Below are 14,914 nucleotides of genomic sequence, written 5' to 3'. Positions count from 1 at the left end.
ACAGTGCTAACATTTCACAATGGCTTAATATAAAAAATAATCTTAGTGTTAACTCTAAAATTCCATGATTCCTCTTTTGATTCTTGGAACATAATTCAGAGTCAGTATAGAATATAGTAAGTTAGTAGCTTAATGTCGATGATTTTTGTTGTTGCAATTTAAGCTCGTATGTAAAAAAGAAAGGCAATTTCCCCACAGCTGTTTCACTGAAAACAGGTCTATCAAGATTCTCCAGTCTAGGAACACTATCGTTCTCAGCACTCCATTTGACTAAGTAACCCAGGGCACATTCCTCCTCTGCACCTGTTTAGGCAGTCCAGAACTAGCATGATAGAGTGGTGTTGGCAAACGTTTTCTGTAAAAGACCAGGTAGCAAATATTTTCATTTTTGCAATCACATGGTGCCTGCTGCCACTTCTCAACTCTGCTACTGTAATGTGAAAGCAGCCATAGACAACATGTAAACAAATGACTGTGGCAGTTTCCAATAAAACTTTATTTATAAACACAAGTGGCGAGTTTGGCTCATTGGCAGTATTTGCTGGCCCTTGTGCTAGGGTTATTAGCTCCTGGCAGAGAATTAAAAAGAGAAAAGTATGGTTTGAAATATATACTGATAACAAAAAGCATCACGTTGAGAATACACACCCATACATGACGTATGTAGTACTTACAGGAGTTTGGATCATCATGGCTCGTTGATCTCTCATTGTTCTCACAATATCTAGTGGATAAACTGGCTGATTGCATTCAATGAGACACATGGCTGTTTCCATGGTAATAAGAACCCCGGTTCTTCCAATCCCAGCACTAAAAAAGACAAATATGGGGCAAGGTCTGATACAATTCTGTTACACTTCTTGTGCCTTTTGTACTGAATCATACTACAGTAGAAGAACAATTTGATTTTAATGTTTTATATTAACAAAAGTAGCAAGCCAACTGGAAACTATTTTGAAAACCAAAAAAAAAAAAGTCACTTAATACAGATTAAATGGTTTGTAACCACCCCTCCCCCACTGTTAGTTGCAAATATACAATTTAAAAGTTACATTTCAGTTTTTAAAATCTGAACAAGGTATAGAAAAGCTTATTGGAGAAACAGCTTTAAAATGCAAAATAAGAGAATTACAATAATAAATCATTAACAAATGTACAAAAGACAACTATTTTACACACTCAAAAATCAATTTTTAAAACCAAATTTAATTTTCATTAAACTTCACCATTGAGATAGTTAAGAACAACTTTGTGAAGTACTCTGTGAATGTGGATAAAGTAGCTCTTGGGAACTAAGGATATGAAATAGCCAAACGTGTCCACCATTCCTGCCATTTTGCCTCTCCAATATTTGGTCTACAATCTGTTTTGATGATTTGAAAGTTTGCTCTTAAAAAGTGCTGGAAAGTTTAAGGATAAAGAGATATCTTAATACATCCTCTGAATAAACCTCCTAATCTCTGCAAGGCTGGAGCATTGTATCCGGTCCCTTGAGGGCAGAAGGGCTCAGTGTGAAAGGAAGGAGGGTGTGAGCCACCGCTCACCGGAGCTCTTGGAAGTGGTCCCTCCTGAGAGGGCTGGGCAGCGCCACTCCAAGGAGGTGAGATGCTCACCAAACGTCCTAGGAGGGGCCAGGAGCGGGAAATCCAAACCTCAGGATGCAACCTAGCTCCTGCAGTGCTGTATTTCATCAAATCTATGATACCATTAACTTTAAGACATAACTATGAAGAAGACAAACTGCTAAGAATCAGCGCGGTGAGTATTATTCTTACTTCTTATGATAAAATTTCTGTCAATCATCTGTTAAAACATACCCTTTGCCTTCTACCTTCAGAGCCTAGCTTCGAGTTCTATCAGAGTGACAACCATAACTGAAGGACAAAATATAATACATATTTCCTTTTAAAAATGACACATCTAGTCAGTTACTCAAATCATAATAGACAGAAAATAAGATACCTGCAATGAACAACAATAGGTTCTTCCTTGCCGGCCCTCTTATTTCGTACATGGCAAACAAAATCCAGAAAGTCGCTTGAATCGTCAGGGACCCCATGGTCGGGCCAGGCTATATACTGGATCTGAGTGAGTTGCCGACTCTCATTTTTCTACGTATAATGAAAAATTATGCACCTGACTTAGAAATAATCCTTAAAATATAAGCAAATATTCATGTCATTTTAACTTTAGGAGAAAAGCAATAGACTTCCCTGGTGGCGCAGTGGTTAAGAATCTGCCTGCCAATGCAGGGGACACGGGCTCGAGCCCTGGTCCGGGAAGATCCCACATGCCGCGGAGCAACTAAGCCTGTGCGCCACAACTACTGAGCCTGCGCTCTAGAGCCCGCGAGCCACAACTACTGAAGCCCGTGCGCCTAGAGCCCGTGCTCTGCAACAAGAGAAGCCACTGCAATGAGAAGCCCGTGCACCGCAACGAAGAGTAGCCCCTCCTTGCTGCACCTAGAAAAAGCCCGCGCACAGCAACGAAGACCCAATGCAGCCAAAAATAAATAAATAAATATATTTTTTTAAAAAACCAAAAGAAAAGCAAAAGAAACCACTCTCATTCCCCCTGCCAAAAAAGTAATATATAAACTCAATAAAACCCAAAAGTTCAAGGAAAAGGAAAGAAACCATTTTACAGAAACAGCTGTACCCATTTAAGTATCAGTCACTTGGATTATTACTCTTCTTACAACTCAATTTCTGTATTTGTAGAGTATTTTTAGGATGATAATCAAGTAAACAGGCAAAAACAGATTAAGATCCCAGAGAAATGTTTAAAAGGAAACTAAAGAATCGTTAGGTGAGCAAAAAAGGTAAGGTAAAAAAAAAAAAATTTTTTTTTTAACGAACAAAGTTGGGCTAATACTTATTGATAAATGCAAGTGAAATTATGGAAATCAGGAAAAATAAGATCTCAAAATAAATGTAGGTTAAAAACTGGAGAGCATAAAAACACAAAATCAATCAGGACTTAATTCTCTTTGGGGAGCCAGAAGTTGGTATAATGAAGAAAGTAAGGTACTGAATTTATACATCTTGGCTCAAACGTCAACTTTGCCAGTTAAGATGCTAATTCAGAAGCCTTACTTTCTCCAACTGAAAAATGAAATGACATCTACATCTCAGAGGGATAGTCTTATGTTAAAAGGATTCAGTGAGAGGACCTGCAAAGCACCCAATCACAGCTGTTTGGAATCATATGCTCAATACTTGGTAGCTATAGTCATTCAACACTATGAAATCTGGTTACTATCATTTACGTTAGATGGAAAGGTAATTAAGAGAGAAGAATTCCCAAAGAGACCTCAGTTTAATTTGATAACTAATTTTTCAGATGAATTGAAGGTATCTAGCACAGATTACCTTTGACTATTATTGTTAACAAAAGAACTTAACGGTACCAATAATCTACAAGAATGGGTAAGGTAGAATCATATTTTATTAAGTTTTGGGGTAGCATTTATCTGTCTATTCATCTATCTACCTACGTATTGATGGTAGCAAGTTAATTTTCCCAATTATAATTGGCTCGAACGTTAGAAACTAATTTGTGTCTTAGCATAGTTCTGAGGTACTCAGCGTTGCAAAGAAAAGCCACTAAAATATATACAACTGCCACGGATAATCTGCCGGTGGAGAACGATGGGATACACATATCACCTGATGCAACCCTCTACAAGCTCATCTGTCATGCCTATTTAGGAAAGTGAAGAACCAGCTCACTGGCTTGCCTCGTCATACAACCACGAGCTATACAGTGTACACGCCCAAACCCAAAATTCATTCTCCTATCTCTAGCCCTTAAGATTTTGAAAACTTTATTTTCTTGTAACTTTAGCTTTATCCAGAGCCAGAATCCTTCCGCACAACGTGGCGCTCCTTCCCTTTCTGGTCAGTAAGGCCCTGTCTCACCGGACTCCTGTAATCACCCTCGGGGAGGGGTGCGGCGATGGCAGCGGCCTGTGCGGGGGCCAGGGGAGACGTGGTCTCGTCTCCAAAGGCTTGGCCGTGGATGCCGTGCCGTCTGCTCTTCTCTAGCATCACTTCTTTCTGCCTTCAGCCCCCAAAGACCCTACTGCCCCTCCGCCCAAGGTGGCTGGTCCAGGCTCTGGCAGCCCAACAGGACAACAGGACAGGCGCACGCTGCCCTCCACACGTCTCCCAGCTGGGTTACTGAGCCGTCGCTTCCGCATCGGTTTCAACTCTGGCTTTGTTCTGGAAGCCACGCGGAGTGACCCAGGCAGCAGTAAGAAAAACTAACAATTTGAAAGCTATAATCTGTCTGAGGTCAGAAGGTCCTGCCTACGATCTTCTTCCTCCTTAATACTGGGAAGACTGTGCAACTGCTCTCTTCCACTCTTAAAAAAGGGGAATAATTTGATAGCTTTCAATTGTTCTTTCCATTTCTACAGATGGACTCCAATACCTTACCGATATTACGTGGAGGAAGAAATCTATAGCCAACACCCCTGGTATAATTTTTATGAATAGGAAGAGTACAATATTAATAGTAATCAGTATTATTTACTAGACTATGTTTTCACTGATCATTCGTATTTACCTACAGAAATTGGAAATAGTATAGTAGGAGGATACACTTCATAAGATTCCGAAGTATCCCACTGAAGCAAATAGCTCAGCAATTTTTTAATATTTCTAGTAACTAGGACTCAGACTGAAAACATCTTCACCTGTCAAAGCCTCCACCTTAAACAAAACAGCCCTAACAGCAGACCCCCTGCCTTCGTACCTCCTGGTTAAACAGTGTCATCTTTCTGAAGACATATGCAGTGTTTCCTTCTTCCGAGTGGCAGGTGACTTGGTAGCACCCGTAGGATGAACTTCCTGTGGGTTCCGGCCAATACTGGTGACACTTAACCTGGTACCAATAGATTTTAGAAATATACATAATTCAGGTCCTCCAATTTTAAAAATGTTTTAATTTTTAAGAACTTTCAAACTTACAGAAAAGTGACAAGAATAATTTAATGAACTCTCATACACCCTTCACCTAGATCTACCAATTAGTATCATTTTTTTCTTGGTCACTTTTTCTCTTTGTAATAATAGTCTGTTTGGATATATTTTGAGACTGCAAATATCCTGTTTACAACAAGCTTCCACCCATTGTTTTACCATTATACTAATTTAGATTTAAGTTAACAATGAGAAAGAATCTTCAACTAAAATGCCAAATGCAATCCATTTATTTTCATAATTAGGATAAAAAAAAAGTTTTCATGAAATACAATTCACATACCATTCAAGTTACCCATTTAACATACACTATTCAATTGTTTTTAGTATACTCACAGAGCTGTGTAAGCATTACCACAATCACTTTTAGAACATTTTCATCACCCCCAAAGGAAGACCCACAGCCCTTAGTAATCCCTGTGCATCCCTCTGCCCCCTTTCCTCCCTCTATGCCAGGCCTGGGTGACCACTAATCTACTTTCTGTCCCCTATGGCCTACTTTGGACATCACATATAATAGAATCATAAAACACATGGTCTTTGGTGACTGCTTTGTTCACTTAGCACAATGTTTTCTAGGTTCATCCATGTTGCAGCATGTATCACTTTTTCATACCTTTTTATTGCCAAATAATATTCAACTGTATGAATATACCACATTTTATCTGGTACATCTGGGTTTTCTCCCACTTCGGGGCTATTAAAAATAATGCAGCTGTGAACATTTGTGCACCAGTTTTTGTGTGGACGTGGATTTAATTCTCTCGGGTATTCCGAGGAGTGACACTGCTGAGTTACAGTCACTCTACGTTTAGCCTCTTGAAGAGCTGACAGGCTGTCTTCCAAGGCAGCTGCACCATTTCACAAACCCGCCAGCGGTACAGGAGGTTCCACTGTCGCCACATCATCACCAACACGGGTTATTTTCTGTCATCTTTACTTTGGCCACCCTACTAGATAGGGCGTAGTATCACGTGGTGGCTTTGATTCGCATTTCCCTGCTGACTAATGATGCTGAGCATCTTTTCGTGACCTTATTGGCCATTTGAATATCTTCTTTGCAGAATCATCTATTCAGATCTTTTGGCCATTTTTAAACGGGGTATTTGTTATTTTACGGTTAAGCTGTATGAATTCTTTATATATTCTAGATACAAATCCCTTATCAAGTATATGTTAGTCCATTTAAATAATAATGGCTAACACTTACATCACATTTATTATACCACACTTATTATGTGTCAGTCACAGTTAAGCGCTTATCCGTGAAGATTTTAATCACGACCCCGTCAGAAAGGACGTTTCAAGGTGACAGAGAGACCACACGACGTGGCTCTCCTGACTGAGCGCGCGGTGCGGCCTAGAAGAGCCTTGGGCCGCGTGACTTACTCTGCCCCGCTCGGCCTGCGTGGTCAGCATCACAACCGTGGAGCAGCCTTGTTCCCAGGCCATCTGCCAGAAGTCCGCACAGGTGTGTGGCAACGGCCCTTGGCAAGCGATGTACTGATTTATTATTCTAGAGGAAGGAATTTCCATCTGAAAGGACACAAAAACAAAATCGTTCGCATTATTACTTTTTACTAGGATCAAACACATGAAAATCATCTACTGAATGATAACTGAATACAACTAATCTCAATAAATTGCAAAGTGAGTAAAACAAATCTTTATCAACAATTTATTTTACTTGTAGCAGAAATTTCTTGGCAATGTGCAGTAGTTATACATATTTATCTTTCAGTTAGTGGAAACACGAATTTAAATATTTTCCAAAGCACTCTTATGATATTTTTAAGCACAGCTTTACAGAGAATCCTGTTTCAGAGGCAGAGAATTGATATAGAAATAAAAAATGTTTGCCTGTACATAGAAAACAAACTTATGGTTACCAAAGGGGAAAGGCAGGGGATAAATTAGGAGTTTGGGATCAACATATACACACCACTATATATAAAATACATAAAAAACCAAGGACCTACTGTATAGCACAGGGAACTATATTCGATATCTTGTAATAAATTAAAACGGAAAAGAAAAAAAACTGTCTCTAACCAGCTGATTAGTAAATTTTGTGAGGAGCAAAAATTCTGCCATTGGCTTTAGTTTAGATTTTTCATATTATATATGTGTATATGTGTATAATGTGATGTATAAATATTATGTAATATGCACATAATTATATATATAATATATGTAACATGAAAAGATTGGAAAAATATTTTAAGTTCATTATTTTCAGAAAGTAAGACTGTAAGTATTTGGAGAAGATGAACCATCATATTGTATTTTTAAGATTGAATTAAAAAAAAGAAAAGGTGACATGTACATGGCAACTGGAAGGATACCAAAGGGTGAGGAAAGAAGTCTCCTTCCCATCCCAGCCTCCAGTTTACACTCAGGAGGGCAATCCTTTTTCCTAGCTCCTATCCTATCCTTTTGAAGATATTCTACACACTACACACAAATCTACCTTCCTTTTTTTCTGTAAAATATAAATGGTAGCATATAATGTTGTTCTGCATCTTGTTTCTCTTTTTTCTACTTTACCTTTAAAATCATGTCAGATTAGTACATAAAATTTCATACTGTGTAATGGCTCTACTGTACAAACATATCATAAATTCATGTAACATTGCGGCCAATTAATCTGCTATCATAACCAAGGCTACACTGAATAATTTGTAGACCTAACATTTTTGCACACAGGAAGAAATATATTTGTATAGGCAACAGGAAGAAATGAGAACATTGGATCAAAGTGCATGTGTGTTTTAATTAATTAATTAATTAATTTTATTTTTGGCTGCGTTGGGTCTTTGTTGCTGCGCGCGGGCTTTCTTTAGTCACGGCGAGCGGGAGCTACTCTTCGGTGCAGTGTGCGGGCTTCTCATTGCGGTGGCTTCTCTTGTTGCAGAGCACAGGCTCTAGGTGCGCGGGCTCAGTAGCTGTGGTTCACGGGCTCTAGAGCGCAGGCTCAGTAGTTGTGGCACACGGGCTTAGTTGTTCCGCAGCATGTGGGATCTTCCCAGACCAGGGCTCGAACCCGTGTCCCCTGCCTTGGCAGGCAGATTCTTAACCACTGTGCCAACAGGGAAGCCCTGCATTTAAAATTTTAACAGACGGCTCCAAATGGCTCTCCAAAGAGGTTGTCCCTATTTATACTTCCACCAAGAATGTACGAGGAATGCTTGTTCCTCAGTAAACTCCTTAATAATCCACAACGCTTTCTCCACATTCTGAAACTCCCAATGCTCTGAAGTGTAAGTTTGTCTCTCTCTCTTTTTTTTTGGTACACCTAACCTAAGCTGGACTCATTTGGTAACAATATCCGACCTGAACCTGTTTATAGTCTATCAGTCCTATTTCGTGGGAATATCCATGGTTTGTTTGCTGTTGAATATCAACATATTGATTATAGGGTAATGTCCCATAGCCTGCTGGGGACATTACTTATTACAGTATATGCACCGAATAACCTTTCAAAAATCCTCCAAATTCTGAATCCCAAAGCATATTTGACCCCAAGGTTTCAGATAAAGGCTGTAGACGTGTATAGGGTATTATCAAACTTTTTGATATTTCAATCTAATAGGTGAAAAATGGTAGTAATTCCTTGCAGTTTTGACTTGTACTTTTCTTTATGTAAATTAAGTTGAGCATATTATTCATTTAAGTGTTTGTTACTGTTATTTTTCTAAGTGTTATAACAGTATAATAGTTTTGCTTAAAAAAAAAGTCCTTATCAGAGATACATACTAAAAGAATTGATTGTCATTATTTATGGATTCTGGAATAAATCTCAAAGTTTATAGTGGTCCCTCTTATTCCAAATGACAAAGGCATAATTTAAAAAAACTTACATTTATATAATTTGCATTGATATAGTCTTCATTACCCTTTAAAATGACCCGTGTAGCATCATCTGAAAAAATTTAAAAGAAAGAATGTTGTAATAAAGTTATGTTAAAAAGATTAAACATAACATACAGAGAGGGTAGATACTCACAAGGCGAAATATCTCTGTATCTATTTTTGGAAATGTTCTGAGGTAATTTGGCACAAGACATTGTCATTCCAGGTTTTTTCCGATATAGTTGCTAAAAAAAAAAAAAAGAAGAACGCGTCCAGAAAGCCATCAAGAGTTTCTATTTTGTTTTCCAGACTTCTTTCTATGCTATCAAGAAACAGGTTTTTTTTCCTTGGAATATCACATCTATACAATGATGTATCTTAGGTTTAGTAAGGTATTGAACCAGATTTGCAAAGCTGAATTTTGCAAAATCTCTGACATGAACTATATATATTTTGAAAAATAGTAAAACAAGTAAAAACAATTTTCCTTACAGCAAAAGTACCTGAAGTTTTAAACAGCAAATCTGTAGGAAACACTTAGCTTTCATTTAGTTTAGAGATGTTTAAAAGAAAAATTGACGTGCCCTAAATATTTTATAGTCACCTATCTATAACATACACTTCAGAACAACAAATATTAATGATGGCTAACTACACTGACAAAAATTAGAGAAGGATTAAATATGACAAGGTACAAAAATTATTTTCCTTTAACTCAGTATTTTTACATCTATAATAGTCTATCTGCAACCTTTCATAAAAACAGCTATTTAATTACAGAGAAAATGTAGCTTGATGACATACCTATAAAACCTCCTTATCCCTCTGTTTTAAACAGATATCTATTAATGAAACCATAGCTAGTATTTTGGAAGCAACTTTTTAAAACTCTGCATTTTAGAATTCTTTTTATATCAAATATTTCTCAGAATAATATTTTAGTTTATAAATTTTAACTGACAGTAGATTAGGCAGTTAAGAAGCCATGAAAATACAGGCAAACACTTTTCCCACACAACGTTACTTACGTCAAACTGTGTCAGCACTGTTCCAGTGATAAGCCCCGCAGCCAGCTGGACCATCGACTCCCGCAGGGAATGGTCATCCTGATGGATGCTATCTAGAGGGGCTTTCTCAGGAATGTACTGGAAGTCCGGCTCATTCTCTAGCTTTTCTTCCACTACATCATACACAGCTACAAAACCAAAACCAAAACCAAAAAAGCCTCATGGAAACCTTAATGAGTTGGCAAAAGGAATTTACCAGATATTATTTGTGTCAGGAAAAATATTCATTTATTCCTAACTCATGAGATCTGAATCTGGGGCCACTGTGTATGGGTTGAGAGTGGCTGTGGAGTAGAAGAAGTACCTCTGGGGAAAAGAAGGGTTCTTGGCCATATTGCTGAAAATGTCTGTAACTTGAAGAGACAGTCGGGAAAAGAGGAAGGCCAAGAAGCAGCTCTGACCGGATCTTTAATTTGTGGACCTGGGACAAGAGCAGCAATAGAGGCCTATACACACCATAGGTCTAGACGTGAAAAGCTACACATAAGCGGAACAGAATGCTAAACAAAATACTTTCTATTCTCGTTCCTTGATGTATCTACCAAACAACTTAAGAGGCCAGATTTCAAAGGAGAATTCTAGGCCAGAATGCACGGTTGTGGCAGTGAGGGGAGCCACCCCTAGACTGTGGCCCTTAGGCCACCCTCAGCTCCACTCTTCAACGTGGGGGCCTATAAGCACACCCTGAACCTCGCAGCCCACACAGAAGCCCATTCTACACCCCTTTGGAAATTGCTTCTTCTGTGCTACCCTGTTGGCCTATATCATGTGATCAACCCTTGGGAGAACGGATCTGGGAAAAATAGCCACAGAGGCCCAGGAATGGGCTCAGAGTTATTTGGTCAGAGAACTGAGGGTTGCAAAAGGTGGTCTAGAAAGGAAGGGGAGGTCACAGATGCTGTGACCTTGGTCCCACAAAATCCTGAACCCCATGGGGAAAGGCAAAGCTGAAGCAGAGAAGAGCCCCTTAAGGATGGAGTCAAGCTTCTGGCCTTGTTTAAGAAGTTTTGTTCCTGCTCAAATACATACGCACTTTTGAGAAGAATAGATTTCTGAAATGAAGAACGTAAAGACAAAAAGATGGAAATGCAATTTGTCTAAGAAGAAATAAGATTTAAAGGGGAAAACACCAGGAAAAACAAGCTTTTTCCTGATATTTTTGGCAAACATAATTTAAAATTTTGATTATACGTTATTCTTTTAAAAATAGACATGACAGACCCACACTGAAAATGAATCCTGGTCTAGATTTTGATAATAAAGCAATATTAGAAAGATCTTTGCCAAAAAATGTAGGCCCTAGGTGGGTTCCTCTCCTAATTTAAAGGATGAATGGGGTGATTTGGAATTGCAAAAAGGCCGTGGCTTTTCCATTATATAGACTTTTGTTCATATTCTGCCTCTGTACTAGTCATGAATTTGTGAGCAGGTAACTGAATGTCTTGGTGCCTAAATGTCTTCAACTATAAAATGGGGATAATTTATCTATCTCACTGGATGGCTGTAAAGGTTAAATGAGAATATATAAAAGAGCTCAGGTCTATGGAAAGCATTTAAAAACTATTAGCTAATATTATTATTAAGTTCTTTAAGATCTGTTATCAAGAGAAAACAGAAAAAACCAAATTGAGAGATGATTCTTAGCATGAAATTTAAGTTGTTTTATGTGACAGAAAATGCCTAAAAATGAATCACCTAAATAACAGATCTAAATAAATGCGTTCCTTTAAAAGTCAAAATAGAATGTTCTGTTGAAGTCCTCTGAATTTTCCTAGAAAGCCAATTCTAAACCATGAACGCAGAAAAACACAAAGTACAGGCAAAACTCATTTAATTGCGTTTCTCAGATTAACTATGGTATTTTTTTTTAAACAGATTGAAGGTTTATGGCAACCCTGTGTTGAGCAAGTCTACTGGTGCTATTTTTCCAACAGCATTTGCTTGCTTCATGTCTCTGTGTCATATTTTTTAATTCCCGTGGTATTTCAAACTTCTTCATTATGATTGTATTTGTTAAAGTGCTCTGCGGTCAATGAGCTCTGATGCCTCCCTGAAGGCTCAGATGATGGTTGGCAATTTTTAGCAATAAAGTAGTTTTAAATTAAGGTATGTATATGGTTTGTTTTTAGACAATGTGATTTATTGCACACTTCACAGACTACAGTATAGTGTAAACATAACTTTTATATGAACTGGGAAACCAAAAAAGTCATGTGACTCGCTTTACTGCGGTATTTTCTTTATTGCGGTATTTTCTTTACTGTGGTAGTCTGGAACCGAACCTGCAATATCTCCAAGGTCTGCCTGCAGGGAAGGTAAAATGAAAATGTCTGTTTGTACCCAAGAGGCAAAATGGGTACGTGGGGAGAATCGGTAGGGTTCTAATCACATTTCACTTCCCTATGGCATGTAACTGGTGATGTGGCCCTAACCAATAGTCACTCTTGTGGCTAAAGCTGTGATCAACAGTAACTGTTGGGAACGAAACCAGAGGAGCGTGTCCCCTGCCAGGAGGAGGCACGGCATCTACGAACGCTTCCCAGAGGGGACTGGCGAGCGTGTGGGACCCACAGCAGTGCCATCACGAGCGCAGGCGGAGGGCCTGGGGCTGGGAGCCCAGAGGGAAGGCACAGTTTCTGCTAAGACCCTTCTCGGGACACTGCTGAGGCTGAGCTTACTCCGCACCACACTTACTCCGCAGTGCACAAAGTGAGAGAATTAGCAACACTGTCCAAAGGGGCAGTGGACGGCTTCAGGAGCCCCTGAGCGCTCCACGTGGCAGCATATTCGTGAGATTGTCGCAGAAAGCAAACTCTCGCTTGTTGCAGAGCTTTCTACACGTGGAACAGCAAGGATACCTGAGGAAGGCGCTAGGACTCCTGGAGCACCTGGGGGCAAGGGAGGCAACCTCAGCCACGGCGGGCAGGACAGAACTTGCCGAGGCTGACACGTGAGCAGAGGCCTGAGCGAAGTGCGGGTATGCGCTCTACGAACCTCAGGAGGAGCGCTTTGGGCAGAAGGACCATCAGGAAGGCCAGCACAGATGACAGGAGAGGGAGCAAGGCTGGGGGTGGGCAAGGTGGCCAAGAATTTGCGTTTTACTCCACCTGTGAACGGAAGCCGCTGTGCCCTGAGCAAGAGACCGACACGACGTGACCCGTGTTTTAAGAAGCCCGCTCTGGCCGCTGTGTCTAGTCACAAACATGAAGGAATTGTAAAAGCATCCAGTGCGACACAGAGCACTCACCATTGGGTCGAACTAGGAGGACGAGCTCCCCAGAATGCCTCTCGCAACTCGCTTTGATGAGCAGGACCACCTGGTCGTGGGTGTGTCCTGCAACGTCCCGACCATTGATCAGCACCACTTGGTCCCCTTCGTTCAGTCGAGGGACACACAGGTCGGCCTGTAATGGGATGAAAATAAGGTTTCCGATTTGCGCCCGGCTTTCTGGAAGGCACAGGACTTTAAGTTTATAGACGCTGCAGCAGAACTGAAACCACATGTAGAAGTCATCTATCCCTTCACTCATCCATTAAGAAAACAGAAGTAGGAATCTCACTTTCCCACAAAGACACTCCTTTTTTCCGTCTTCATTAATACCTTTTCCCCTCATGCCCTATTATATACCTAGACATACAGAGAAGACTAACATTCTCAAGGTGCACAGATCAAGGCAGGCCTCACTTTGCATGTCCAGATACCTACAAATTTCAGTCACCACAGCTGAGTTAAATAACACCAGTCTCCTAACATGGTTCAAATTTCAGTTACTGTGATAAATTAATTATGAATAACTGCATAAAGTACAAAATTCGCTGCTAGCCCATGTTAGTCCAAAAATCACTATGTAAATCATAAATACGCACCATGATCAGTGAGCAATCACATCCCTTCTTTCAAAGGCTACTGGTGACTTGGCGTTGGGCATCGATTATTCAGTTCATGTACAGACAGCAAAGCGGGTACTTGTCTCTGTCTCCCAGTGATAAACCCATGTAAAAATGGATAATCTAAAGAGCGAGCTAGCCAAAAAGTTAAAAGTGCAGCAAAGAAACAAAAAGGGACGGTGCTGGAAGTGAAATTCAAGTTGAACATAAACTGAGTTATAGAAGAAATAGTTGACTATGGAAATATTGACACTTCTACTGTTTGAGAGACCCCAGATACGCAGGAAAAGGAATTTAGAGAAGGTGGATTTATCAACATAAATGATGCAAGTGGCTGCAACAAGAAGGATGAAGATGTCTGAGGAAGTGATGCTAGCGAAAAACTTCTCAATACAGGCACTCCTGGGAGGTATTTCACATCACTGAAAGTGCAAAGGACAAGCGGAAGTGGATTCAGACTTAGAAAGGATTATGACCACTTGCCAAGGTAAGAAAAAATGCTCACTCTGTAATTTAACCTATATGACAAGGAGACAAGCACTGTTCACAGATTACCTGTGATAAGTTTTCACAAAGAAATAAAACACTTTAATTCTCAATGTTTCTGACGTTTGGAATTACAGGATACTAAATCAGCATTAGTTTTACTATTTTTTCATTTCCCTATATATTTACAAGAGAAAGCATCAGAAATTTTAGTTTTGATGAAAAATTTAAAGGCCATGGAAACAAACATAATTTTCCCCACTATACAGAGCACTTTGTACGGTTTCAGACTGCACGGTTATCTCTACAGCCCTGCACGACTGTGCATGTGAGGGCTGCCTGTATTTTACTGAGAAAACAAACAAGTAAATAAGGTAAAAGAGATCAACAGAAATATGGACAGCCTGCTCCAGGGACACATTCTCCAGGAATGAGAACACACGGGAGTCAAGTTTGCAGGATGATGGCTCAGACCGCGAAGGAAATGATAGGGCTGGACCTTTCAGAAAGGGCCGTGGCAAAGGCTTGAAAGATGGAAGCACAACTAAACTCACTGTAAAACAAAGTCAACAAAGTCCAATAAGGTACTGTCACTCGTGGAAAGAGCACTGGTCTAGGAGCCAAGTTCTTCCTTTG

General features: G+C 39.7%; 2 protein-coding genes across 7 annotated transcripts in view; one reads left to right on the top strand and one right to left on the bottom strand.

The window, feature by feature from the left end:
* LOC309662282 (uncharacterized protein) overlaps positions 1-14,914 on the top strand; it is a 226,470-nt gene that overhangs the window by 21,731 nt on the left and 189,825 nt on the right. For 2 of the 3 annotated variants that reach the window (XR_014264612.1, XM_082464754.1), the window contains exons 6-7: positions 1,468-1,758; positions 2,732-2,849. The exons of the other annotated variant lie outside the window; for it this stretch is intronic. The gene's annotated coding sequence lies outside the window, so the exon portion shown is untranslated. Of the gene's footprint in view, positions 1-1,467; positions 1,759-2,731; positions 2,850-14,914 lie in introns of those variants that run through there. 3 annotated transcript variants of the gene reach the window in all.
* The window catches only part of PTPN4 (protein tyrosine phosphatase non-receptor type 4), a 174,994-nt gene that overhangs the window by 5,514 nt on the left and 154,566 nt on the right, over positions 1-14,914 (bottom strand). For all 4 annotated transcript variants that reach the window (XM_082464732.1, XM_082464734.1, XM_082464735.1 and 1 more), the window contains 8 exons: positions 13,152-13,308; positions 9,866-10,032; positions 8,992-9,082; positions 8,846-8,907; positions 6,375-6,521; positions 4,759-4,887; positions 1,963-2,111; positions 675-810 (listed from right to left, as the gene is read on the bottom strand). In XM_082464732.1, coding sequence (XP_082320858.1) covers positions 675-810; positions 1,963-2,111; positions 4,759-4,887; positions 6,375-6,521; positions 8,846-8,907; positions 8,992-9,082; positions 9,866-10,032; positions 13,152-13,308 — 1,038 coding nt within the window. The remainder of the gene's footprint in view (positions 1-674; positions 811-1,962; positions 2,112-4,758; positions 4,888-6,374; positions 6,522-8,845; positions 8,908-8,991; positions 9,083-9,865; positions 10,033-13,151; positions 13,309-14,914) is intronic.

This window comes from Balaenoptera physalus (assembly GCF_965194825.1).
Source record: "Balaenoptera physalus genome assembly, chromosome: 6".
NCBI lineage: Eukaryota > Metazoa > Chordata > Mammalia > Artiodactyla > Balaenopteridae > Balaenoptera > Balaenoptera physalus.
Note: the sequence above shows the minus strand (reverse complement) of the source record. Positions and strands in the feature narration are given on the sequence as shown.